The sequence below is a fragment of the Pangasianodon hypophthalmus genome, chromosome 20, assembly GCF_027358585.1.
Source record: "Pangasianodon hypophthalmus isolate fPanHyp1 chromosome 20, fPanHyp1.pri, whole genome shotgun sequence".
NCBI lineage: Eukaryota > Metazoa > Chordata > Actinopteri > Siluriformes > Pangasiidae > Pangasianodon > Pangasianodon hypophthalmus.
In genome coordinates, this window is record NC_069729.1 from 16,873,496 (window position 1) to 16,898,135 (window position 24,640).

Consider the following 24,640-nt stretch of genomic DNA (forward strand, 5'->3'; position numbering starts at 1 on the left):
GTCTTCTTGTACGCAAAGGTAAAATCATGATAATGATTAAAATGTTTGATGTAAAATTCAAACTAACACATGTCTGAGTGTACAAAATTTTCCAAAAAATGTTTTCTGGGATTTTTTTTTTCTTGATGCAGCCCATCAGGGGCCACAAGGCTTAAACATTTAAAGAAATCAAAAGGAAAAGCTATCCCATACTAAGTTCCTTTATCTATTTTTTTAATTCTTGCAAATTTTCTCAGCAGTGATTTGTTAAGACCATTAAAAGCTTTATATTTTGGGCTTGGGCCCCTTTTTTTTTTTTTTTTTTGTCCAGGAGTATGATCAAAGATATGTAGGTATACCAACTAAAGTGCTCATTGAATATGACTGTAAAATAACATTGTTATTGTGTTATTATATAGTGTATACACTACATGGCCAAAAGTATGTGGACACATGAACAATCACACCCCTATGTGCTTTTTGAACATCCCATTCCAGATTTATTCCCCCTTTACTGTTATAATAAGCTCCACTCTTCAGGGAAGGCTTTCCACTAGATTTTGGAGCGTGGCTGTGGGGATTTGTGTTCATTCAGCCACAAGAGCATTAATGAGGTCAGGCACTGATGTTGGGTGAGGAGGCCTGGGGTGCAGTCGATGTTCCAGTTCATCCCAAAGGTGTTCAGCAGGGTTGATGTTTGGACTCTGTGCAGGACACTCTATCATTGGCAAACCATGTCTTCATGGAGCTCACTTTGTGTACAGGAACATTGTCATGATGGAACAGGTTTGGGCTTCTTAGTTCCAGTGAAGGGAAACTGTAATGCTACAGCATACAGAGTCATTCTAGAAATTTGTGCTCTTTAACCTTTGTGGCAGCAGTCTGGGGAAGGAACACATGTGGGTGTGATGGTCCGGTGTCCACATACTTTTGACCATACAGTGTATAGTACGGTGTTTGGTAGCGCGCGCCACCTAACGGCAGCGACGTTTGTATAGCGACGCAAGTAAGAATTTTTGAAGAAACCGAAACATTAAAACTTTTTGCTTCTGAAAAAAAAATAACAATAATCCTGTCATATGTGACATACTTTAATAAACTGTAATGCCTATTGCGTCCTAATGTTACGAACCTCCTGTAGAAATTGTCGAATCTGCCTATTCGTAATCAGGATAGAATACTGTTGCGCCGGACGACGTGATGACGCAAATATTAAGCGACGCGTCCGGTAGCTTGTAGCGATAGGATGAATCACAAATCGGTCCCTTTAGGATGTTTAAGGCACGGTATAGGTTGTAAAATCTGTTTCTGCTGTATCCTATTTAGTGTACTTATACAGGGATCATTGAGGCGTTTGAGATACAGCACAAATTACTCAGCCATTATTTGTGAAAAGCACACTTCCTGATGTTAATCCGCACTATCTTTTCTAGACCATATTTGCGTTATGTTTTGTTGCAGAAGAGAATATTAGTAGATGATAATATTTTAATCAGACATTTTTGCAGCAGGATGGATCGCGCAGTTGTGCGCTGTGTGCCCTCGGAGCCCAAGCTGACCATTTCATTCAGTCTGGCCGGTAGCTCCAGACACATGCTGAGGGAGCAAACAGAGGAGCTGGGTAAGGTGCTAGCCCGGATATCTAACAGCATTATCAAGGCGCAGAGCAAAGGGAAGAAGTCGAAGAAGAGTAAAAGCGCGAGCGAAAGCGCGAGCGCGAGCAGGGATGCGGCGGACCCGGTGGTGCGGCTTTACTTTAACGGCGACGTGGTGGCTGAAGACGCGCTGAACCGCGACGCGTGGCAGGACGGCGCCGTGCTGCAGGTCGGAGACGCAAAATACAAAGTTGAACGCAATCCTCCGACTTTCACAACCGCACAGCTCCCCGCGTCAGTCCTCGCCGGATTTCCTGTCTGCCCCAAACTGGAGATGGAATTCGGGGATTTGAGATTCTGTGTGTTCAAGTGGTACAAGGAAAGCTCTCCAAACGCGCGCACACGCGGAGAAGAGGACTCCTGGGTGGAAGCAGGAAGCGACCGAGTCTTTACACCATCCAATACAGATGTGGGGTTGAGACTGAAGCTGAAATGCATGCCGGGAAGCGAGTCCAGGTTAGGCCTTCCGGTAGAGCTGGTAACCTCAAGCTCTGTGGAGGCTGGTCCAGGGGTTTGCACGTTTGACAACAGACACTTGTACACCCGCAAGGTCACGAATGAGTCCACAACCAGGGTTGTGACCTACAACATCTTAGCAGACATCTACAGTCAAACTGAGCTCTCGAAAACAGTCCTGTACCCTTACTGTGCTCCTTATGCACTTAAACTGGACTACAGGCAAAACCTCATCAAGAAGGAGCTTTCAGGGTATAATGCTGACATCGTCTGTCTCCAGGAGGTGGATAAAGGAGTCTTCAGTGATAGCCTGGCACCTGCACTTGACGCGTTCGGCATGGATGGGGTGTTCAAAGTGAAAGAGAAGCAGCACGAAGGACTGGCCACATTTTACAGGAGATCAAAATTTAGGTTGCTCTCCAGACATGACATCATGCTGAGCGAGGCTTTAGAAATGGACGCGCTCCATAGCGTGCTCCTGGAGAAACTGTCCACCAACCCAGTGTTGAAAGAGAAGGTGGTACAGAGAAGTACGACACTGCAGGTATTACAAGTTCTAAGTACTCAGTGGTGGTCTTGTTCTTCACAACACTGCCAGGCTCAAAGTTCATCCAGGTTTAACACAGGTTTGGTGCTTATCTGATTAGCAAAAAGAAGCAGGCCAAGTCAGGGAAAGTGCTAAAGAAGGCTGAAACATTGGACAACTTGTCGATTTGAGTAATGCAAATCTTTCTTCGGGTATGCAAAACAGGTTGCACTGCTACCACAAGAGTCCAAATGGTTCAATCTTGAGCTAGCGTCTATGGAACTTCACATGTTCTACCCTTATGAGTGTCCTCTGGGTTCTCCTTTTTCCTCCCACCTCCCAAAAACATGCCCATAGATGGACTGACATCTCTAAATTGCCCCTTGATGTGAATGAGTGTTGCCTTATCCATAGTGTATTCCTGCCTCACGCCAGTGTTCCTAGGATATGCTCCGGATTTACTGCATTATTCCATTGATTTTATCAATTTCGTCTACTATAAGATGCATCTATAGCTCTCAACAGTTTGGGAAGGAACCATTTTAGGATCTGATCAGCAGTGGCCCAATTTGGGTGGTGGACTATTCTCAGCAGTGTTGGTGTAGTACACGTGTATCAGGAGCAGCAGAATTAGTGGCTTCTTAAACACACTGTCACTCCTGGGTTGAGAAACAGTCCACCAACTAAAAATATCCAGCCAGCAGCAGTGCTGAGTCAGAAACTGACACTGATGAAGGGTAGACGACTGTTAACTCTTCGTGAAAAAGTGCATTGTACACCTACTAGGTGCACCTGTGCAGCACCATGCAGACTACCATGTCAGTGTCACTGTTCTGCTAGAAATGATCCACCACCCAAACAATAACTGGTCCCTTAGCATTTATGGACAGGGTAGAGGAACACATGGCTTGCAGTCAGCAACTACCCATAATCTCCTTCGTATGACCTTTAAAGGTGTACTCCATCCCTACACCACTGTAGGTTTATGCTTCCCTTAGCCTGACTTTTCAGAATGTCCAAATTATTCACTGTCATGATGACAAAACGTCTCTGAAACATCTGTTTTCTTTTCTCACCACAATTTCAGGTACGTATCCGCAGGGGATAGGTTCCAAGCCCCCCAGTGGATGCCTGAAACCGTGGATAGTAGCGAACACACACACATGTAGCGTATACAGGGCGGATACGCAGGACAAAGGGATTATTGATGTCCTGAATGGGCCCACACGAGATTTAATCATGCATGTCAGAACGGCATGCAATTTAAATTACTTTACTGTGTTTACTTTAATGTTTACTGTTTTTCTAGAATTTTCTATTTAAAGTTTTTGGACCGCGCTTAAGTGAAACCACTGTAACTGAAACAGCGGATACCAGGGTTTTACTGGATATGCTTGTATTAAATATTTCATAAAGTGACTTGGGGTTTAGAAAGGGGTGCTATTTATTTTTATTTGCTTATGTTTGCATTTGTTGCTTGACAAAAACCAACATAAACTGTTTTTTCTTTTTGGTAAGGTAACTGTTTTGCAGTCCATAAGCGATCCATCAAAGATAGTGTGCGTTGGAAACACACATCTCTACTGGCACCCTAAAGGTAGGAAACCTTTGAATTTCTGCTTACTTTGAATGATGAGCTCAATCCTTAAGGAAATACTTTTCTTTTCTGCCCCAAGGGGGAAACATTCGATTAATACAGATGGCTGTAGCCCTCAAGCACCTGAAGAAAGTCATCGCAGAAGAACATGGTGGTGCACTGATATTCTGCGGCGACTTCAACAGCACGCCATCGTCAGGACTCTTCCAGCTGCTCAGTCAGGGTTCACTAGCAGAGCAGCACAGTGACTGGGCATCTAATGGGCCTGAGGAGCTTCTTCAAATGGAGCTTCACAGCCCCTTTCAGCTGATCAGTGCGTGTGGAGTACCAGACTACACCAACTATGTAGGAGGCTTTAATGGTTGTCTAGACTACATTTTCATGGAGCCGCAGGCTTTGCAGGTAGAGCAGGTCATTCCTCTGCCCAGTCACCAGGAGCTCACCACGTACCATGCCCTTCCCAGTGTCTCTCACCCATCTGACCATATCGCTTTAGTCTGCGACCTCAAATGGAAATAAGGTTGAGACGCAGCCTCAGCTTTCCTCCTGCAAGTGAACGTCTAGATCGGGTTTTAAATCCACAGAATCACATTGCCTTCTCTAGTTGAGGGCAGAACACTTCAATTTCTGATTTACTGCGGCAACAAGATGACTCGCTGTTTATTTATCAATCTGTTTGACTCATGGATTGTGGTGGTGATATTTTACATTTATAAAAAGCATAAACAGCTTGTTGGCTATGAAATCTTTTTTGATCAGGAAAGCAGTCCATAAGATAATCCCGAGTGCAATATGAAAACAATGAATGCCGGCTTGATGTAATTAAATAATAATTAAAAGTATTATTCAACTGATAGATGTTTCATTTTGTAATTGGTTTTTCTTGGGGAACACAGAATAAAACAAAGCTTCTTTAAGTCACAATCGTTTATTTCAGGGTTTAATAGGAATTATTAATGAGCCATGGAAAAAAGGACTGATATGATTGCAGATGCCCGAGCAAACTGTTAACTGCAATATCAAAGTACGTCTTTCAGCACGTATATACAAATAAATCTGGTGATCTCATTTGGTCATTTTCAATTTATATGAAAATAAAACAGTCACAAAGCAAGAAACAAGCATTTTTAAGGCAATTGTAAATATAGTTAAAGGCTGGTTATATAGCAAGATGGTCGAGCCAGGCATCATCATTAGTAAGCTGTATTAAGACCAAATAAATCAGGTAGTCAACTCAAATTTTCTTTCATACAAAAACAAATCTTTAACCCACCCTTAACCACTGGAGAACATCATATTATTGATCTGCATCTCATTATTATGCATTTGTGTTACACAATTTGGTCTAAAGTCATTATTTATTGAAGGAAGCTGTTCAGATTAAAATGCATGCAAAATTTAGATAGATAAAAATGGAATGAGAGCAAAAATGTTTGTATAAATATAAATATGTTCCCATGTTTGACAAAATACGAGCCTAAGGACAGGTTCTCATTCCCATCACTCAATTTGTGTTGAAATTCACCTTGTATAGTTCAAATCAAACTAAAACAGGCATACAGTTACACACACCTTACTGAAATGTTGAAAATAACAGAACTTCAAGTCAGTCAACCCAATTCAGGAAGAAAAAAAAAAGTTGCCTCAATGGCAAATTTGATAGCCATGAGCTAATATATGTAAGTGAGTATATCCATTGTCTGTCAGTTGTGTGATCGTGTCCTTTGTTAAAACACCCCTTCATGTGAACCAATTAATGTAGCTTAACGTTTGCTCAGCTGCTCAGAAAGCCAGTCCAATCCTTCATACAAACCTGTTCCCTGAGTGGCGCAGGTCGCCTGAACGTACCACTGTTGGAGCAGAAAAATAACAGAAATTCAAACATTATAGCATTTTAACTGCAAGGCAGTAGAGTACACAGAGGCTATATCACTCAGGGGTGTAACCACAATGCTCTAATACCAGTTAACATTACTAACAGTCAAACTACAGTACATTACACTAAGTGACTAACTGAAAGAGTCAGAACTGATCAACATATGAACAAAAAAAAACCTGGCTATAGTTCAACAACCCCAGTTTGGCAAACATGAACCATCACAGCTTCTGTAGCAGATCCTCTGCTGCTGCTGCTTATCCAATCACTAGCATTTATGTCCACTATTTATCTGATTGCATTGAGAAAGGGAAGAGTTTTGACAATTTTATAGATTTACCCTCTCTGGTATAATCTCTGAACTGACAACATGGTTTGTTGACATGTATCGCTAATCAAAAGTGGGAACGTGCAGCACCAGTACGAAACATAACCATTTCAAATTGTATTATTTATAGCCATCACCTAATGACTAATGTTCAAACATTAAAACGTAAATGCTGGTGCCATTCAGTCATGTTACTTCCTTATCCTTATCCCTTATCCAGGAATTTCATATAGCTAAACCTTAAAGAATTGTAGGTGAATACCCCTGATCTACAAAAGGTTTAAAATAAAGATTCCCTAGCTCCCAAGTGGTACAACAGAAAACCGTTTGCCTTATTTTCGAGAAATCGCGGGTTGAATCTCAATGATGCCGCAGCTATCCTTGGCCGCAAGCCTCGTCAATCACAGCGACACTAGCCAATTCTGAGTTCAGGTATGCAGAAGAGGGCAGATAGCAAGGAAGATTGCCAGTATCAACTTACAGTTCTGCTCCTAAGTGTCTGCAGGCCGAGTTTGTCCGTTAGCTCACTGATCGCCATGGCGTTGGGCAAATCCTGCTTGTTTGCAAACACCAGCAAAACTGCATCTCTGAGCTCATCCTCTTGAAGCTATTCCAGACATAAAAAAGATGAGTTAGAAAACAGCTACACAGGTGGGACACAAAAGAAAAGGAACGCCCAACAAATTACACTACAAGGACCAATTTTATCCCACATTTAGCACAACTATTGTTAAAATTATAGTGTTACTGTTAAAAGCATTATACAAATAAAATTTTAATGAATTGACATAACATGCCAGTACATCCATTGTTTCCATCAGGACCAGAGTTGGAAATCACTATTCTAGAGATATAAACAGAAAACCTACTCCTAAACATATGATAACATGATGAGATGCTATGTAGAAATTTAGATAACTACTTTCACTGTAAGCCAAAAGAGTTAATAATAAACCAAATGAGTTTATCCCACATAATGTATGCTGTAGTGTAAAGAACTGGATCTCTGATTTTTAAAGCTCAATATTTGGCCACTTCTTGCAGCTTTTGATCACACTGGAAGGTTAACACTCTGTGTGAAGAGTGAATGCACACTGGGTGTAAAGTCCAAGAACAAAGGGATTTGAATCTTGTGATGTTTGGGAGCGTCTCACTAACCATCTTCTGCAGTTCTTCGGCAGCTTCCTGTGCACGCTCACGATCGTTGCTGTCTACCACAAAGATGAGACCCTGTAAGAACAACATACACGGGTATAAATAACATGAACTTGCTTCCATCACTGACAGAACCAAAACTGGGTTAAGATAACAGAAACAACCCATGTAAATGGTTATCCGGTACTGTGAGTAACAACAGAGTTTATGGTGCTTTCACATATGCAATGTTTAGTCTGTTTAAATCAAACACTGGTGTATTTTTCTGCTCAGTGCAGTTTGTTTGAGCAATCATGCTCTGGCGTGGACCAAAATAACCTCTCTGAGACCGTCTGAGTGACATGGTCCTGGTCTGGTTCCAGGTGAACTCTAGCATGACTGATTGCAATGAGAAAGCGATTCGACTCAACACGGCTGCAGGAAGTGCATCAAACATGCATATTTGTATTTTCAAAAAATGTTTTTGTAGTTGTGAGCTGCTAAACTGAGCCAAAGGACAGAGCTGCAGTGCAACAGAAATGCTGTGTGTTCTGGATATTAAAAGAGAAAATAAATGCTAGATTGCAATACACAAAATGCTTTCAACTAATTATTTATATAATTATTGAATCATTTATTTAGTGCTGGTGACGTATTCTGCATGCTCATGTGTTTTTTGTGCTTTCTAAGCACACTTGGAAAATGCTTGTTTATCTTTTTTTCCATTAACGCATCTCTGACCAATGAATGAAGGAGTTTTACGTTCTCAGCTCTATACGCCACTCAGCCAGGTTTTTTTCTTTTTGTGCATTGTGAAATCAAACAAAATAAATAGCAAACAAAAAAAAAAAATCAAATTTACTCTGACTTGGAGTAAAAGTTGTGAAAGCGCTCATAAAAGCAGTGACACCTGAAGTTACACACAATATTCAGAGAAGCAAATCATTGTTAATACATATCCATGTCTTAGTAAGAAAGACTGAATGTTGCTTGATATATGACAGTTTTAAGGTTTTGTCTCTGTGCCAGAGAGTCATTCAACTCTGAATCATTTTCTTAAGTCAAAGATAAACAGTGTAACACAGAGGTCCATATTTTCCCCTCATGTCTAGCTGAAACAACCAGAAATACACTTTGCTTCCTCGCACTTTTGTTTATAGCAAGTTAGCAAGGCTGAGCGACCAAACTCAATAACAGATCTTCATGGAAGGATGATCAGATCCCAGCATAATAGGGAGAGAGAGAGAGAGAGAGAGAGAGAGAGAGAGAGAGAGAGAGAGAGAGAGAGAGAGAGAGAGAGAGCCTATGTTTCAGACTGACAAAGCCATAGTGTCTATGTGGGTGTATGAGCATCATATGGTTACCTGTGTGTTCTGGAAGTAGTGCCTCCATAGAGGTCTGATCTTATCCTGGCCACCCACATCCCAAACAGTGAAACAAATGTTCTTGTACTCCACGGTTTCAACATTAAAGCCTGCAGCAGAGAGATACACTCTTATAAACTAATAAAAACCTCAAACCTGATCAGGCCCAGCTCAAACACAGTCAGCGACTGGTGACAAATGAAAGGCAAAAACCAATATTAAGTGTCTTGGTAAGGTTTGGGGCCACCAGGAGCTGCCAGAACAGCTCCAGAGCTCCTTGTCATCAATTCTCCCTGTCCCTGGAACTGTACTGGAGCAATGAACACCATCCTTCCTAAAAATATTGGACAAGAACTTAAAAAAAATCTCACAATGGTGTTCATTTGGGTTGAGATCTAGTGACTGTGAAGGCCATAACATATGATTTACATCATTTTCTTCCTCATCAGCGAGCCCTTGTGCACTGTGGATGGGGGCGGGGTCATCATAGAAAAGACCACGCCTACCCGGATAGAAATGTTCCATCACGGGATAAAGGTGATGAATCAGAAAACTTTGCATTGATACGCAGTGGTGCTTTGCTCTGAGGAGACAAGCTGACCCAACTCATGACAGAAGAATAAATAAATGCCCCGGAATATAAAAGAGACACAGGTTTTTCCTTTAATCTGTCACCCATCTGTTTATCTTTCAAAGAGCACTTTTAAACTATTGTTTTGCTGCCATATACACTGATTGGTTGGTATAACAGCTTTACATTTAACTTGAACAGAAGAAACACAGTGCGCTTGTAGCTGTAATTTGTGCCTCACTGCTGAAATCAAATTATAAGTGTAACATTTCAACATTACACTCTGCTTTCAGTTAACACTTTAAGCGATATCTGTGTGTACTTAGATATTGATCAAAGGAAATACTTAAAGACCTTGATTTACATTAATTCACGAGAGGATGTGTTCATGGCTGTTTTTAGACGTGTGTGCACGGGGGTGTCTTGACAGCAAGCAGACTAAAAAAACTGCTATCAATGGTACAGCATGGTAGGACTCGGTAAGCTATCTATTTAGTTTTGCACTGTTGATAATGCGTGATGGCGTGTTGATAAAAAAGACACCGTTTTTAATAACCTGGGCAAACTAAAATTGCATTTACTAAACAAACAGTGAACTCTTTTACTTTGGGAAGGTATCAAAACACTTAATACTATTGCATGTCTAATTATTCACTTCATTCACACTGAATATTTAAAACAGTGTCAGTAGTGGTCACTTTCATAATAATTACCTTAACTTATTTAAACACAATATAAATACAACTCTTTGAGTTGTAGTCTACGTTGACACAAACCTATAGTTGGAATTGTTGTGACGATTTCTCCGAGTTTAAGTTTGTAAAGGATCGTCGTTTTCCCGGCAGCATCAAGGCCAACTGCAAGAAAAAGAAAAAAATAAAAGGGGGATATTTACATCAGATAACATTTGTTAAATGTCATTTAATTTAGTCCAAAGGCAGTTCTAACAGTGTTTTTCAACAGTAATTTCATCATGTCATTTCCATAGTAACACCTTACACCGTGACCTGTATGGCGGATTTGACAACAGATTTTAAAATGTGCCGTTATTTAAAAAATAAAAGCGTATAATCATTGGCATGGTATAGTTCTCTTTAAGGAGATGTTTATTTAACAATTATGGAAGGAGTCTCCAGTGTCAGTGTTTTTTAACAGCCAGTAACAATATTCAGGAGAGAGGAGTTTGTGCTTCGTCTGTAATACAACAAGATGTATTTTTTAATTTTTTTTTTAATGTTTTTTTTGTATTATTAACTTCAAGAGGAAAAAAACAGGCTGGTGAGGGAATAACTGTTTATTGCTACTATTATGTAAGTGAGAAAGTTGTTTTGCGAATAAAAGAAGTATGTGACTTTCATTAATACATTAAGAATGTGTAATTATTGGCAAGTTGCTGTGGTGTAAGAGAAATAAAACACTTTGGGGTGTGTGTTATTGTTAAATAATCATCCTAGGGTGGTAACTCTGCTTTGTCTTGTCATTGATTATTTTCCCTATAACGGCATGCCCCATAGTGTTTTATTCCTTACATACATACATACATGTGTGTGTACATACAGCGTATTATGTCTTAGATAGGTAGTGTATGTTGGCAAACTTTACACACACACACCTACATATCACATATACAATATTATATATATATATATATATATATATATATATATATATATATATATATATATATATATATATATATATATATATATACACACACACACACAATGTGTGTGTACCTATCAAACCTTATATACTGCATGTACACACACGTGTGTATGTATATAAGGTCTTCGATGGGTAGTGTATGTTGGCAAACATTACATATACACACACCTATTTTATTTATATATGTGTGTGTGTGTGTGTGTGTATAATGTTTACCAACATACACAACCTAAGACCTTATATATATACACACACACACACACACACACACACACACACACACACACACACACACACACCTTATACACACGTACACACACACACAAGAATGTCCAGGGGAGTGAAGAAGTAAATAAAACAGTTCATAAACTAACATCTAAATAAAGAGATAAATAAATAAGGTATTTAAAATGTAATGAGATGTCTGTGGAGCTCAGGTCAACAATTTGCAGGCACATTTGGTTTCCAGAATAAGAGCAAGACTTTAATCAGAAAGAAACCTTATTCAGCATAAAAAGGTGATGTTTCTGAATCAGATGAGACAAGCAGTTTATTCAGGCAGCTAGCTAAAAACTTTGGAACGCTGTTGTTAGAGAGCGAGCTAGCTAACCAGCTAAACGGCTAACTCCTGCCAACACGCCACTACTCCAACTTGGTTTGTGACTCACCCATAAGAATTCGCATTTGTTTTTTCCCGAAAAGCCTCGAGAAGACGCTGGAAATGGTCAGCCCCATTTTAATTTTTAATTCACAGAAGATTAAAGAGCGGTTGTGAAGCTGAAGTTTAGTTTGAAGATGCTTCAGAGAGCGGCTAACAGGCTAACGGAGTCCAGCACACACACACACACACACACACACAACACCGAGAAGGTCGCAGGCTTCCTCCGAGCTCCGAGCAGCCGAGACGCCGGGGATAAAACACCAAGCTTCTGTGCCTCAAAACCCCAAACAGACGGCTGAAAGAAAGTTGCTCTTCCTCCGTCCAGAAAATAAGAAACTAAAGCGCTTTACACTGCAGCAGCTCTTCACCACGTCACTGCTCCACTGCGGCCGGAATGACGTCACACGTGCCACATCACAAGAACAGGATCAGGCACGTGCGCCGAGGAGTCAGAGCAAACACTAGCACTCACTGCAGCCTGCTGCTCACTCTTCATTTATTATTTATTCTTCACTCCATAATTTATTCTTCATTATTATTGATCATTCACTACATACCTCACTCTTCATTTATTATTTATTCTTCACTCCATAATTTATTCTTCATTATTATTGATCATTCACTACATACCTCACTCTTCATTTATTATTTATTCTTCACCCCATAATTTATTCTTCATTATTATTGATCCTTCACTACATACCTCACTCTTCATTTATTATTTATTCTTCACTCCATACCTCACTCTTCATTTATTATTTATTATTCACTCCATAATTTATTCTTCATTATTATTGATCCTTCACTACATACCTCACTCTTCATTTATTATTTATTCTTCACTCCATAATTTATTCCTCATTATTATTTATCCTTCACTCCATACCTCACTCTTCATTTATTATTTATTCTTCACTCCATAATTTATTCTTCATTATTATTGATCCTTCACTACATAACTCACTCTTCATTTATTATTTATTATTCACTCCATACCTCACTCTTCATTTATTATTTATTATTCACTCCATACCTCACTCTTCATTTATTATTTATTATTCACTCCATACCTCACTCTTCATTTATTATTTATTCTTCACTCCATAATTTATTCTTCATTATTATTGATCATTCACTACATACCTCACTCTTCATTTATTATTTATTATTCACTCCATACCTCACTCTTCATTTATTATTTATTATTCACTCCATAATTTATTCTTCATTATTATTGATCTTTCACTCCATACCTCACTCTTCATTTATTATTTATTATTCACTCCATACCTCACTCTTCATTTATTATTTATTATTCACTCCATACCTCACTCTTCATTTATTATTTATTATTCACCCCATAATTTATTCTTCATTTATTATTTATTATTCACTCCATAATTTATTCTTCATTTATTATTTATCATTCACTCCATACCTCACTCTTCATTTATTATTTATTATTCAGTCCATAATTTATTCTTCATTATTGTTTATTATTCACTCCATACCTCACTCTTCATTTATTATTTATTATTCACTACATACCTCACTCTTCATTTATTATTTATCGTTCACTACATAATTTATTCTTCATTATTATTTATCATTCACTGCATACATCACTCTTCATTTATTATTGATCATTCATTACATATCTCATTCTTCATTTATTATTTATCATTCACTCCATAACTCACTCTTCATTTATTGATTAACATTCACAAAATAATTACTTAATTCATTTAACTTTCAGAAAATAATTGCTCTTAATTAAATTAATTTACACAAATTAATTTCTCTTGCTTATTTAACACTCACAAAATAATTGCTATTTAACACCTAGAAATTACTCTTACTTATTAACAGAGAATAATTGCACTTAAACATACTGTATAGAGCACTTACAAAATGTATACTCTGACTTTATTTAACATTTATCCAGCCATTTTCCATACCGCTTATCCTACACAGGGTCACAGGGAACTCATCCCCATCCCAGGGAACTCCGTGCACAAGACAGGGGACACCGTGGGTGGGGTGTCAACCCATTGCAGGGCACAATTGCACACACGTTCACAAATGCCAGTCAGCCTACCACGCATGTCTTTGGACTGGGGGGAAGAAATCGGAGTACCCAGAGGAAATCCCAGAAGCACGGGGAGAACATGCAAACTCCATGCACACAGAGCAGAGGTGGGAATCATGCCCCCAACCCTGGAGGTGAGAGGCAAACGTGATAACCACTAAGCCACCATGTCCTTATTTACCAAACCTCTGTAAAATTGCTAAATAATTACTCTTAATTAATTTAAATCTTATAAAATAATTAGTCTGAATTAATTTAACATTTACAAAATAATTACTCTTACTTATATGATACCCGCAAATTACACTATATGGCCATTGTTGTATGTTGTGGAGAGCTGGCTGGTGGGTGGGAACTGGCAGGTGACCACGCTGGGAAGAAAATAGGGTTAAAAAACAAGATTCTCTATACACACCCACAGTTCTGCTCCTGAGGGTCTGCAGGCTGAGTTTGTCCTTCAACTCATCAACGGCTATGGTGTTGGGCAAGTTCAAAAAGATGTGGTTGGCTGGCTTCACATGTGTCAGAGGAAGCATGTGATGGGGAGATTGGTAGGTGACCAAATTGGGAAGAAAATGGGGGAAAAATCCAGAATGCAATGAAATTATATGACACGGTTGCACTGAGGTATGACTGAGATTCAGTTCAGCTAGTTATCGATCTACAAGATGCTGACTGTCATTGACTATTCAAAAATGAGGCAAATTGTTTAATTGTGGCTATTTATTGGATCTGTATAGCTCTTTGTTCCAGTACATGTCACCCACATAACACATCAGGTCCAATATTTGTAGGCCAACTTAGTTTTGAGAGAGTTGTATTCATTTTGAGGTTTTGATTAAAACCTGTCAATTCAAGAGACCAACCAAAGAGGCTAACAATATGAACTCACTTTTGCCTCGCACCTCCAGGGTTGGGGGTTTGATTCCCACCTCCACCTCCACCCTGTGTGCACAGAGTTCTCCCTTTGCTTTGGAGGTTTCCTCTGGGTGCTCCGGTTTCCTCCCCAGTCCAAAGACATGCATTGTAGACTGATTGGATTCTCTAAATTGTACGTAGTGTGTGAATGGCTGTATGAGTGTGTGTGCAATTGTGCCCTGTAATGGGTTGGCACCCCGTCCAGGGTGTCCCCTGCCTTGTGCCCCGAGTGCCCTGGGATAGGCTCCAGGCTCCCCACTTATCCTCCTGTGTAGGATAAGCGGTACAGAAAATGGATGGATAATATAATATAATTTTAAAAAAATGGAAATTTGAGTCAAGACCATACTAATTTTATCCCCTTATTATTCAGTGCTTTGTAGCTTCACGTGTGTTCAAGCAGGAAGAAAAAACATCCAGCTCTCTAAAGGGTTTTGTGAGTTTCAAGTAAAACTCTGCTGGGGAGGGAAGACTGCTAGTCTTGTCCATTAAACTCTATCTGACCCAAAAAAGTACTCTGACTACAGTGATATTTGAAAAAAATAGACATTTTTAATTCTATATATTTGGAGTAAACAGGCTTTTGTAAAGTCAAACCCAAGGACAAACAATACAACAAATTAAATATTGTAAGATGTAAGAAAAAGAAAGGTCCTACATTAAATTACATTATTGACACATTTAAATGCAGTAAAATATTTTTCAAATAAATTCACGTAGTGCAATCAATCAGATTTTATCGTTTGGAGAGCTGATCTGAAAGCCAGTCCAGATTTTATCTTTTGGCGAGCTGATCTGAAAGCCAGTCCAGTCCTTCATATAAACCTGTTCCATTTGTTGCACAAGTCGACTGGACGTACCACTGAAAAGAAAGAGACAGAGAGAAATAAAAATTTTTTCCTTCCTAAGAGTTTGCATGTTAGTCTAATGGTTATGAAAAGAAATGAAACAACATTACAATTCAACTAATCTAATATTATTATCAGAATTATGATCTACTCACAGGTCTTCCCTTCATGGCGTGCAATCCGAGTTTCTCAGTCATCTCGTGGACCGGCATTGCGTTGGGTAAATCCTGTTTGTTAGCAAGAACCAACAAAGCGGCGTCCCTCAGCTCATCTTCCTCAAGCTGAAGAGAATAAAAATCGTCATTTTTCATGCACAAGATGAAGATAAATGCTAAGTATACATCATGAACAGAATGAAGGATTCATCTACCATCATCTGCAGCTCCAGAGCAGCTTCCTGGATGCGCTCACGATCACTGCTGTCCACCACAAAGATGAGGCCCTGCAGCAACACACAATATATGACCAGGTTCCTTTAAATGGATTACATCAATCTAATGTTTATTATACTGTTAGAGAAGAACACCTGCTAGATCTTGAGCTAAAAGGGATGTAACAGCAACCAGGCACTAGACATTAGATTAGATCCCTAATCTAACCCAGATGTGCTTTAGATAACCTGAAGGTGGTCGTGATATTAAACTGAAATTATTTACTTGTCTTGTGAAGTATAATGTAGATGAATGTTGTGTTGGATCATGAACTCACCATGGTGTTCTGATAGTAGTGTCTCCAGAGCGGTCTAATGACATTCTGTCCTCCCACGTCCCACACGGTGAAGGAAATGTTCTTGTATTCAACCGTCTCAACGTTAAAGCCTGATTTATGGCATAAAATCAGAAACAAAAGACATATTAGGGTTAATTCTATGTCATTAGATGACTAATAACAGTCTTACAACAGTCTTTATAACAGTCTTTATAACAGTCTTACCAATCGTAGGAATCGTTGTGACGACTTCACCCAGTTTGAGTTTGTAGAGGACAGTAGTCTTCCCGGCTGCATCCAGACCAACTTGGAGAAGAGAAATTAATTAAATTTTTTATACCATAAGTGCATTAGGTTATGCATTACAGAAAAATAGTTATGTGATTTATTTATTACATGCCAAATTTATTCTGTACAAAAGCTGTACAAATCCACAGAGCTATAATATGCATATAATATATGTTATTTTACACAATAAAAGCAACACTGAATGCACTCACCCATCAGTAATCTCATCTGCTTCTTCTCTATGAAACGTGCGAAGATGGAGGAGAAGATAAGACCCATATTAAACAATAAGAAGTAAATAAATAAAGACAGAATTAAAGGCTGTGAGTGAGGGATTCAGAGATGTGCTCTCCCTTAGATGCTCCTCTGGGTGTGTGAGCACAGAGCCGCTCTCCCGGTTTATATAGCCAACCGCGCGCGCGCTTGCTTTCGCTTTGAAAACACGGAAACGCGGACACGCGCGCGCTTCCAACACACACGCGCTGAAGTTGAAGGAAGTTTTTCTCCAGTTAAGTCCAACGCGTTCCAAATGACGTCACTTCCCGCTCCCCAGTGAGGCTCTCTATTAGAGCTAAAAGTGATTAGTATCATTAATGAGTGCTGTGTGAATGCACAAAGGAAAATTTTAAGGGGGACATTTGAGTATGCAACTTTGGAGTAACAACATGCAACAGAGGATTAAACATAAGATAAATGCAATCGTTTATAAAATACTTACATATACACACATCGTCCACCTGTACACCTGCTCACTCATGCAATTTATCCCATCAGACAATCATGTGGCAGCAGAGCAATGTATAACCTCATACAGATTACAGGTCACAGGGTTTATGTTCACATCAAACATCAGAATTGGGAAAATATGTGATCTCTGTGACTTTAACAGTGGCATGGTTGTTGGTGAGTATTTCTGTGGAATTTCATGCACAACAGTCTCTAGATTTTACACAGAATGGCACAAAAAAACACCCAGAGAGGGGCAGTTCTGCGGGTGGAAACACCTTGCTGATGAGAGAGGTCAGAGGAGAATGGCCGGACTGGTTCGAGCTGACAGGAAGGCTAAGGAAACATGGTAAGCAGAAAAGCATCTCAGACAGAAGACACAACACGTCAAACCTTGAGGTGGATGGGCTACAACAGCAGAAGACCACATCCAGATTCACTCCTGTCACCTAAAAACAGGAATCTGAGGCCACAGTGGGCACAGACTCACTGAAACTGGACACCTGAAGACTGGAAAAAAGCCCAGGTAATGTTTTTCAAACCCACCGCTCACTGGATGTTTTCTGTTTTTTGCACCATTCTCCATAAACTCTAAACCAAAAGAAATCAGCAGTTTCTTAAATACTCAAACCAGCCCATATGGCACCAACAACCATGCTGGTGTTCCTAATAAAGTGGACAGTGAGTGTTTATATACATAAGTTAAACACTAATGGCAATTAAAAAAAAGAAAACCCTCATCTTTCTTAGTGACCTTTAGGTTTATAATGTGTGAATGAACAACACAGAAGGACATTTAGCTATGCTGGTGTTTTTAAAAGGGTTTAATAAATATTACTGAATATTTATAATTGTTGAGAAAATGTGAAGAGTGAACAGTATTATTATATTAATACCATGTTATGTTTTTTGTTTCTTTCAGTAATTTTACATTAAACCACTATGTAGCTTAGGTTTGGGTTAAATATTTATTTAATGATTTATTGAAGTTAAGAAGTTTTACTCATATCACCCCTGCACTAGTGGATCAGAGAATAACAGGAATAAGAGCTATAGGAGTTTTTAGAATGTGTAGTGTACTGTATATAGGTTCATAGTTAGTTAATTTATTATTATAATTATTGTTGTCGTTGTTATTGTTATCATCATCATCATCACCATTATTATTATTAATATTAATATTAATATAAATATGATTACTGATTTTGTCGTCATCATCATCATTTATTAATTAATTATTTAATTATAAGCAAAAAGGCATTTCCAAAGTACAGGAAGTGACGTCATTTGGAACGCGTTGGACTTGCCTGCCGTGAAACTTACCAGCTGTTTGTGTGTGTGTGTGTATGTGTGTTTCTGTTTGTGTTGGAAGCGCGCGCGTGTCAACCGAGCAAAGCGAAAGTAAGCGCGCGTGCGCTGCTCGCTATATAAACGGGGAGAGAGACACTGAGAGAGAAGGATACTGACAGAGAGACACTGAGAGAGAGAGAGAGAGAGAGAGAGAGAGAGAGAGAGAGACTGACAGAGACCCTGAGAGAGACACTGAGAGAGAAGGATACTGACAGAGAGACACTGAGAGAGAAGGAGAGAGAGAGAGAGAGACTGACAGAGACCCTGAGAGAGACACTGAGAGCTCCAGAGTCTTACTCTCCCAGCATTTCTTTCTTTTCATAGCCTTTAACAACAGGTTCTTCATCATGGGCAACTTTTTTTCCACCATCTTATCTCGGCTCATTGAGAAGAGGCCAGTCAGATTACTGATGGGTGAGTTTAATCCCACTGACTCCTATCTGTTGATTTCTTGACTCTGATTGCTCAGGAGGCATTGATTAATTTTCTATAACAGCAGCTCTGTCAGTAGTTCCGGCTGTAATTCAAATCACAGGTTTATATTAATGCACTAGTTTTAATACACTATAATTTTTATAGTAGCAGCTCATTCACAGGGGCTTGTGTGGTGGTAATAATAAACGGATAAAAAAACATGCAGTTATTTAACAAAGAAAGCCATATAATCACTGACATGGTTGTAAGGACATGTTTATTTGACATTTATGGAAGGAGTCTCCAGTGTCAGTGCTTCGTAACAGACAAGGATGGAGTCCTCAGGATGGAGGAGATTCAGGGTTTCTCACTGACAAGCTGAATTTTTTGTCTTAATAACTTAAAAACAGAAAAAAAGAGACTCTGTTTGTAGCTTTTACAAGATAAGTGATAACAGAAACCGGCTTGTATTTTGGACATTTCAAACATAACTATAAATGTATAAATGTATAAATATAAACTATAAACATTAAACATAACTATAAATGCTTGATACATGTCATTCTTTAATGCATTAAAAATCATAAAAAAGTGAAATTGTTGACAATTTGCTGATTTTTTTTCTTATAACAACACGCCCTGTCATGTTTTATTCTTTACGTAATACATAATGTAGCTGGAAGTGAAGCTGTAGCTGAAATGAAATGAATTAAATTAATTTCTCTCCTTCAAGTTGGTCTGGATGCAGCCGGAAAGACTACTGTCCTCTACAAACTCAAACTGGGTGAAGTCGTCACAACGATTCCAACCCTTGGTAAGATGAGTAAAAAGTTTGTGTCAAGAAAAAAAAAATGTTGTTTTCCTTTTGTATTAACTCCACATGTTAATTAGACGATCTTAAGATGCTGGTCTTCTCCACACTCCATGTTTGAAACTTAAATAAAGAGGTGAAGAAGATGTTTTTTATGCACCAGCAATCTGGAACCAATAAACACTTGTCAGACACCATCACTGATTAAAAAAAAAAAAAAAAAAAACTACAGACAATTTTTTTTACTTCAGCATTTAACTAGCATTTTTATTTGCCTTATTATTTTTTTACTCATTAATTTTACATCAAAAGCATGAACAGTACATTCATTTTATATCAGTTTTATATGATTAATTAATTATTGATTGATTAATTATTTCACACTTTTTATGTATTTTTTATATATTTTTATATTATTTATTGCACTTTTATTATTTATCTATTTTTACCATTTTATGTTTGACTCCATCTCTTTATTTATTTATTTATTTATTTTTTTACTTTTTCACCCTCTAAAGCATTTTTAAGCTGCATTTTAAGTATCTGAAATATGATATAACAAAGCTATACACTTTTCATAAATTAGCCATACATTATCAGATAGCTGAACACATTATTGATGTGTGCAGGCTTTAACGTTGAGACGGTTGACTACAAGAACATTTCTTTCACCGTGTGGGACGTGGGAGGACAGGACGTCATCAGACGGCTCTGGAGACACTACTTTCAGAACACCATGGTGAGACGATGATCCAGCCTTAATCTACATTATAGTTTATATATAATTCCTAAAGTACAGTGAATTATCTGTTGGTTCTGGTATTAGGTTTGGGAAATGAGATTCTTATATTGTGTGTTGCTGCAGGGCCTCATCTTTGTGGTGGACAGCAGTGATCGTGAGCGCATCCTGGAAGCTGCTCTGGAGCTGCAGAAGATGGTGAATGAATCCTTCATTCTGTTCATGATGTATACTTTGCATTTATCTTCATCTTGTGCATGAAAAATCACGATTTTTTTTCTCTTCAGCTTGAGGAAGATGCGCTGAGGGACGCCGCTGTGTTGGTTCTTGCTAACAAACAGGATTTACCCAACGCGATGCCGGTCCACGAGATGACTGAGAAACTCGGATTGCACGCCATGAAGGGAAGACCTGTGAGTAGATCATATTTCTGAGAACATTATCAGATTTAACTCTAATGTTGACATCTTTTAAAACTCAAACTATGTTTGTATCTGTCTCCTTTCTTCTCAGTGGTACGTCCAGTCGACTTGCGCGATAAATGGAACAGGTTTATATGAAGGACTGGACTGGATGACTCTTCAGATCTCCAAACGATAAAATTTACACTAAACGAAAATGACACTGTTTATATCCTTATGCAGAAGTATGTACTGTGTATATCTGAGGGGACTGACTGTATCATGAGCACTTTAAGAGGTTAATATTTTTGTAAATATCAGACACTATGTAGTTACTTTTATTTTTTGAGCTTTGCTTACTGTGCCTTTAAATTGATATTAGTTTAATTAAATGTAACATGCCTGTCTATAATATGTTTCTATGACTGCAAAACATTAAAAAAAAATTATTTTAAATTTGTGGTTGAAGTTTCTGTCAGCTTGCTCTGCTCAGCTAGAATGTCTTTTCTACTTGTTAGTATTAGCATCCATGTCCTTTTATTCTTTTCTTTCCCTTCCATACACTTTGAGCTAGACTATTTGCTTAACAAAGCCCTGTCTAGTGTCATGGATACACCATGGCCATGTAAAACTCCACTTCCTGGGTTCTGTCTTTCTGGTACAAAGTCCTTTTGTCTTTCACAACTGTCTCAACTTGGTTTGACATCTCACAACACTCAAAACAATGTCATTCCAAGATCTGCTCTGAGGAAATGTGGATGAGAAGACCTTGGATTATGCAAATCCAGTCTGATTTTCAGGCAATGATCTTTGATAATCTGTGCTGACACTGGAGACTCCTTCCAGAAATCCTAAATAAACAGCTTCTCAGAGAACACGTCACCATATCAATGATGTATTTTTCTCATCTGTTTATGCTGAACGCCATACAAGTTACCACAGAAATTATACTGTATTAGAACGAGTCTCCTGTTATTGATTCTGACCAATCAGAAGCAAGAATTGTACAGTGCTGTGGTAAACAGTATGCTTGTCCTATGCACAGAAAACAGCTGGTTAAAGTGATCAAACTTATTCTACTATGAAGTTTGCATACTAGACTATATTTAAATGTAGCTGGGAAAAAAAGAAATATACAACACACAAACAGTCTGACTGTGCATATTTATTTAAAGTTAAAAAACAAAAACAAAAAAAAACTTCATGATGGAGGCAGGTAATGCGTATGAAACATTACACAATGTGCATGGAACATCATTAGTGGTTATGGCTTTAATAAAAAAAATATTAATGCCAAAATATTGAACTTGGCGCAAACACGTGTTATATCTGTGCTTCTCTATACACTGTTTACAGAGTCATAATCCCCATTTTATGACATTATTATTACATAACCAACTAACTGTACATTTACTTCCTATAGAAATGATCAGGATCAAAAATACCAGTCTTACAAAATACTGTTCAATAAGTGTTTGTGTTATGCACAAGAGAATATCAATTTACTTTATATAAAATTTAAGCATGTTAAAATAAGCTCCTCTGTATGTATAAAACACAAGTGGTTGCCTAACAAAGTTTATACAGGTTTGCACCAACTGCTAATGACCGGCTCAGTCGTATGGCCCATTGTGTTGTCTCAGACCAAAAGCCTACAGTCATTTCCACAAAGTGTCGGATCTACAAGCCTAGAAAACCAGTTGACGGAGTTAGAGAATAACTAACCTCGTTCTTCAGCAAGGTTTATCATCACCCAACCACTTCAGAAGTGACAAAACATAAAACAGTGACAGCATTTCTTCAGGTGTCAGTCAATGATTCTGCACTTAAAAAAACAAAACAAAACAAAACAAAAAAAACAAACAAACAAACAAACAAAAAAACCCGAATAGTACAGTATCTTTGGTCGTTTCTACATTTCGCTCCTCATCACATCACAAGGCACATGATAGAAGAACGCTTGCAGGACTCTCAGGAGCTTCAAGATGAACTTCATGCACTTCTTGTCAGGTACTTCAATATGATCACAATCAATGGGACTGATATACAGATGCGAAAAAGATTCATGAGGCTAGAGTAGTAAGTACTCGGCATACAGATCAGATTCACGTTGCATGTTTTGGGGAAACAAGTAAAGACCGAACGAAACCATCCGTCTAAATGTACAGTACAGCAGTACAGCAGTCTCAGCAGGACATTACTATGATTTTACAACTAGCTTAACCCCCAGAGGGCGCCCTTTCCCCAAACACATTGATTTCCTAGGCCACAGGCTCCCAACCCTGGTCCTAGAGAACCGCTTGTCCTGCACATTTTAGTGCTCTAACACAACTTCAACTCAGGGGGGCTGATAATTAGATCATTATTTCAATCAGGTGTGTTAGAGTCCTAATCTGTTCAGGACAGAGGGTACTCCAGGACGGGGGATAGGAACCTGTGCCCTAGGCAATGATGACTTTCTTTTTTTGCTCTGAAGATATTAATTATTATAAAAGAAATTACTTAGGGATTGCAATCATTCAGAAAAAAAGCTACAGTTTTTATTCTTTTAGGCAAGACTTTGCACTAACGTTACATATTTAACGTTTTAATTGATGATGCATTATAAAAAGGCATAAATGTTGCACAGCACCTCCTGATGTAATGGTGTCAAATTTCCCCTTTAGAAAATGAAGCACGCTTTTACTTCATTAACATATTAAGGGTCCTGTGGGTGTGTTCTGTTAGTGTTGTTCATTCTGGCTGAAATTATTTTATGTATTAATCATGATTATGATCAGCTTCGTTAAACCCACGTCTCTTCATTCCAGGCTTGGTATTGATACCTACCTGGTATGTATTCTCACTTCGGGACAGATTTCCTAGCTTTCAGATATATGAACTGGACAATAGGGAACTGGAAATCCTTTCTAGTCCAGGCTTAGGGTTAATCCATATCTAAAACATACCTAACCCACACTGCATTAAATATTCATTTTATCACCCTTGATTCATTCCGTATGGTTCCTGTCCAACTAGGTTAATCTCCAAAAATGTCCAGGCAGTCATGTTTAAAAACAAGATGTCAGTCTCACATAGTGAGAGACAAAGCGTCATTGATATTAAGAATGAGCACATTCCTAACACCTCTCTTCACGTACAGTGCAGCAAACGTCATCGGGCCGATTTTGGCTCTACTGGGCTCCGGCAATGCCAGCATTGCCCCACAGCTTGGCCCTCCCCTCTGATCTGTAAGAGTAACTGCGCTTGCAAAAAAACATGCGCTCACAGCTTATATGGAGCAGTTCTGGTGTTAAATCCCCAAACCCCAAAACCGTGATCGGCTCAGTCGACTCGTCCTTGTTTCTGCGGTAGAGTTTGTGTTTGGGGTCAGGGCGTGGCTGGTTTGTGCAGGATGCCCTGAAGGTCCTCTGGAAGTGAGAGGATAATGGAGTCAATGTGGGACTGAAGTTTGGCCAGTGTCTCTGCTCTTACCGGCAGCTGCTCTCGCTCAGCCTGCGTCTGGAAAACAGAGGGAACAATATAAAGCACATTAT

At 38.7% G+C, this 24,640-nt stretch overlaps 5 protein-coding genes across 6 annotated transcripts in view; 2 read left to right on the top strand and 3 right to left on the bottom strand.

Moving 5' to 3' along the window:
• The first annotated feature begins 1,182 nt into the window (after positions 1-1,182).
• Positions 1,183-5,067, top strand: pde12 (phosphodiesterase 12). Its single transcript, XM_026932443.3, has 3 exons — positions 1,183-2,634; positions 4,135-4,213; positions 4,293-5,067. The coding sequence occupies exons 1-3, from the start codon at positions 1,387-1,389 to the stop codon at positions 4,730-4,732; spliced, it is 1,767 nt and encodes a 588-aa protein (XP_026788244.3). The 5' UTR covers positions 1,183-1,386; the 3' UTR covers positions 4,733-5,067.
• Positions 5,068-5,122: 55 nt separating this feature from the next.
• Positions 5,123-12,228, bottom strand: arf4a (ADP-ribosylation factor 4a). Its single transcript, XM_034314177.2, has 6 exons — positions 11,820-12,228; positions 10,263-10,343; positions 8,916-9,025; positions 7,576-7,647; positions 6,899-7,024; positions 5,123-6,063 (listed from the first exon to the last, which is right to left on the bottom strand). Exons 1-6 carry the CDS (start codon positions 11,884-11,886, stop codon positions 5,977-5,979), a joined length of 543 nt encoding a protein of 180 aa, XP_034170068.1. The 5' UTR covers positions 11,887-12,228; the 3' UTR covers positions 5,123-5,976.
• A 3,113-nt stretch (positions 12,229-15,341) lies between these two features.
• LOC113537800 (ADP-ribosylation factor 4) lies at positions 15,342-17,064 on the bottom strand. Its single transcript, XM_026932445.3, has 6 exons — positions 16,876-17,064; positions 16,601-16,681; positions 16,376-16,485; positions 16,038-16,109; positions 15,823-15,948; positions 15,342-15,681 (listed from the first exon to the last, which is right to left on the bottom strand). The coding sequence occupies exons 1-6, from the start codon at positions 16,940-16,942 to the stop codon at positions 15,595-15,597; spliced, it is 543 nt and encodes a 180-aa protein (XP_026788246.1). The 5' UTR covers positions 16,943-17,064; the 3' UTR covers positions 15,342-15,594.
• Positions 17,065-18,728: 1,664 nt separating this feature from the next.
• LOC113537970 (ADP-ribosylation factor 4) lies at positions 18,729-22,113 on the top strand. Its single transcript, XM_026932739.3, has 6 exons — positions 18,729-19,153; positions 19,887-19,967; positions 20,594-20,703; positions 20,830-20,901; positions 20,991-21,116; positions 21,217-22,113. Exons 1-6 carry the CDS (start codon positions 19,087-19,089, stop codon positions 21,301-21,303), a joined length of 543 nt encoding a protein of 180 aa, XP_026788540.1. The 5' UTR covers positions 18,729-19,086; the 3' UTR covers positions 21,304-22,113.
• A 141-nt stretch (positions 22,114-22,254) lies between these two features.
• dennd6aa (DENN/MADD domain containing 6Aa) overlaps positions 22,255-24,640 on the bottom strand; it is a 28,868-nt gene continuing 26,482 nt past the window's right edge. For both annotated transcript variants that reach the window (XM_034314320.2, XM_026932708.3), the window contains one exon: positions 22,255-24,605. In XM_034314320.2, the coding sequence (XP_034170211.1) occupies positions 24,474-24,605 (132 nt within the window). In that variant the 3' untranslated portion in view covers positions 22,255-24,473. The remainder of the gene's footprint in view (positions 24,606-24,640) is intronic.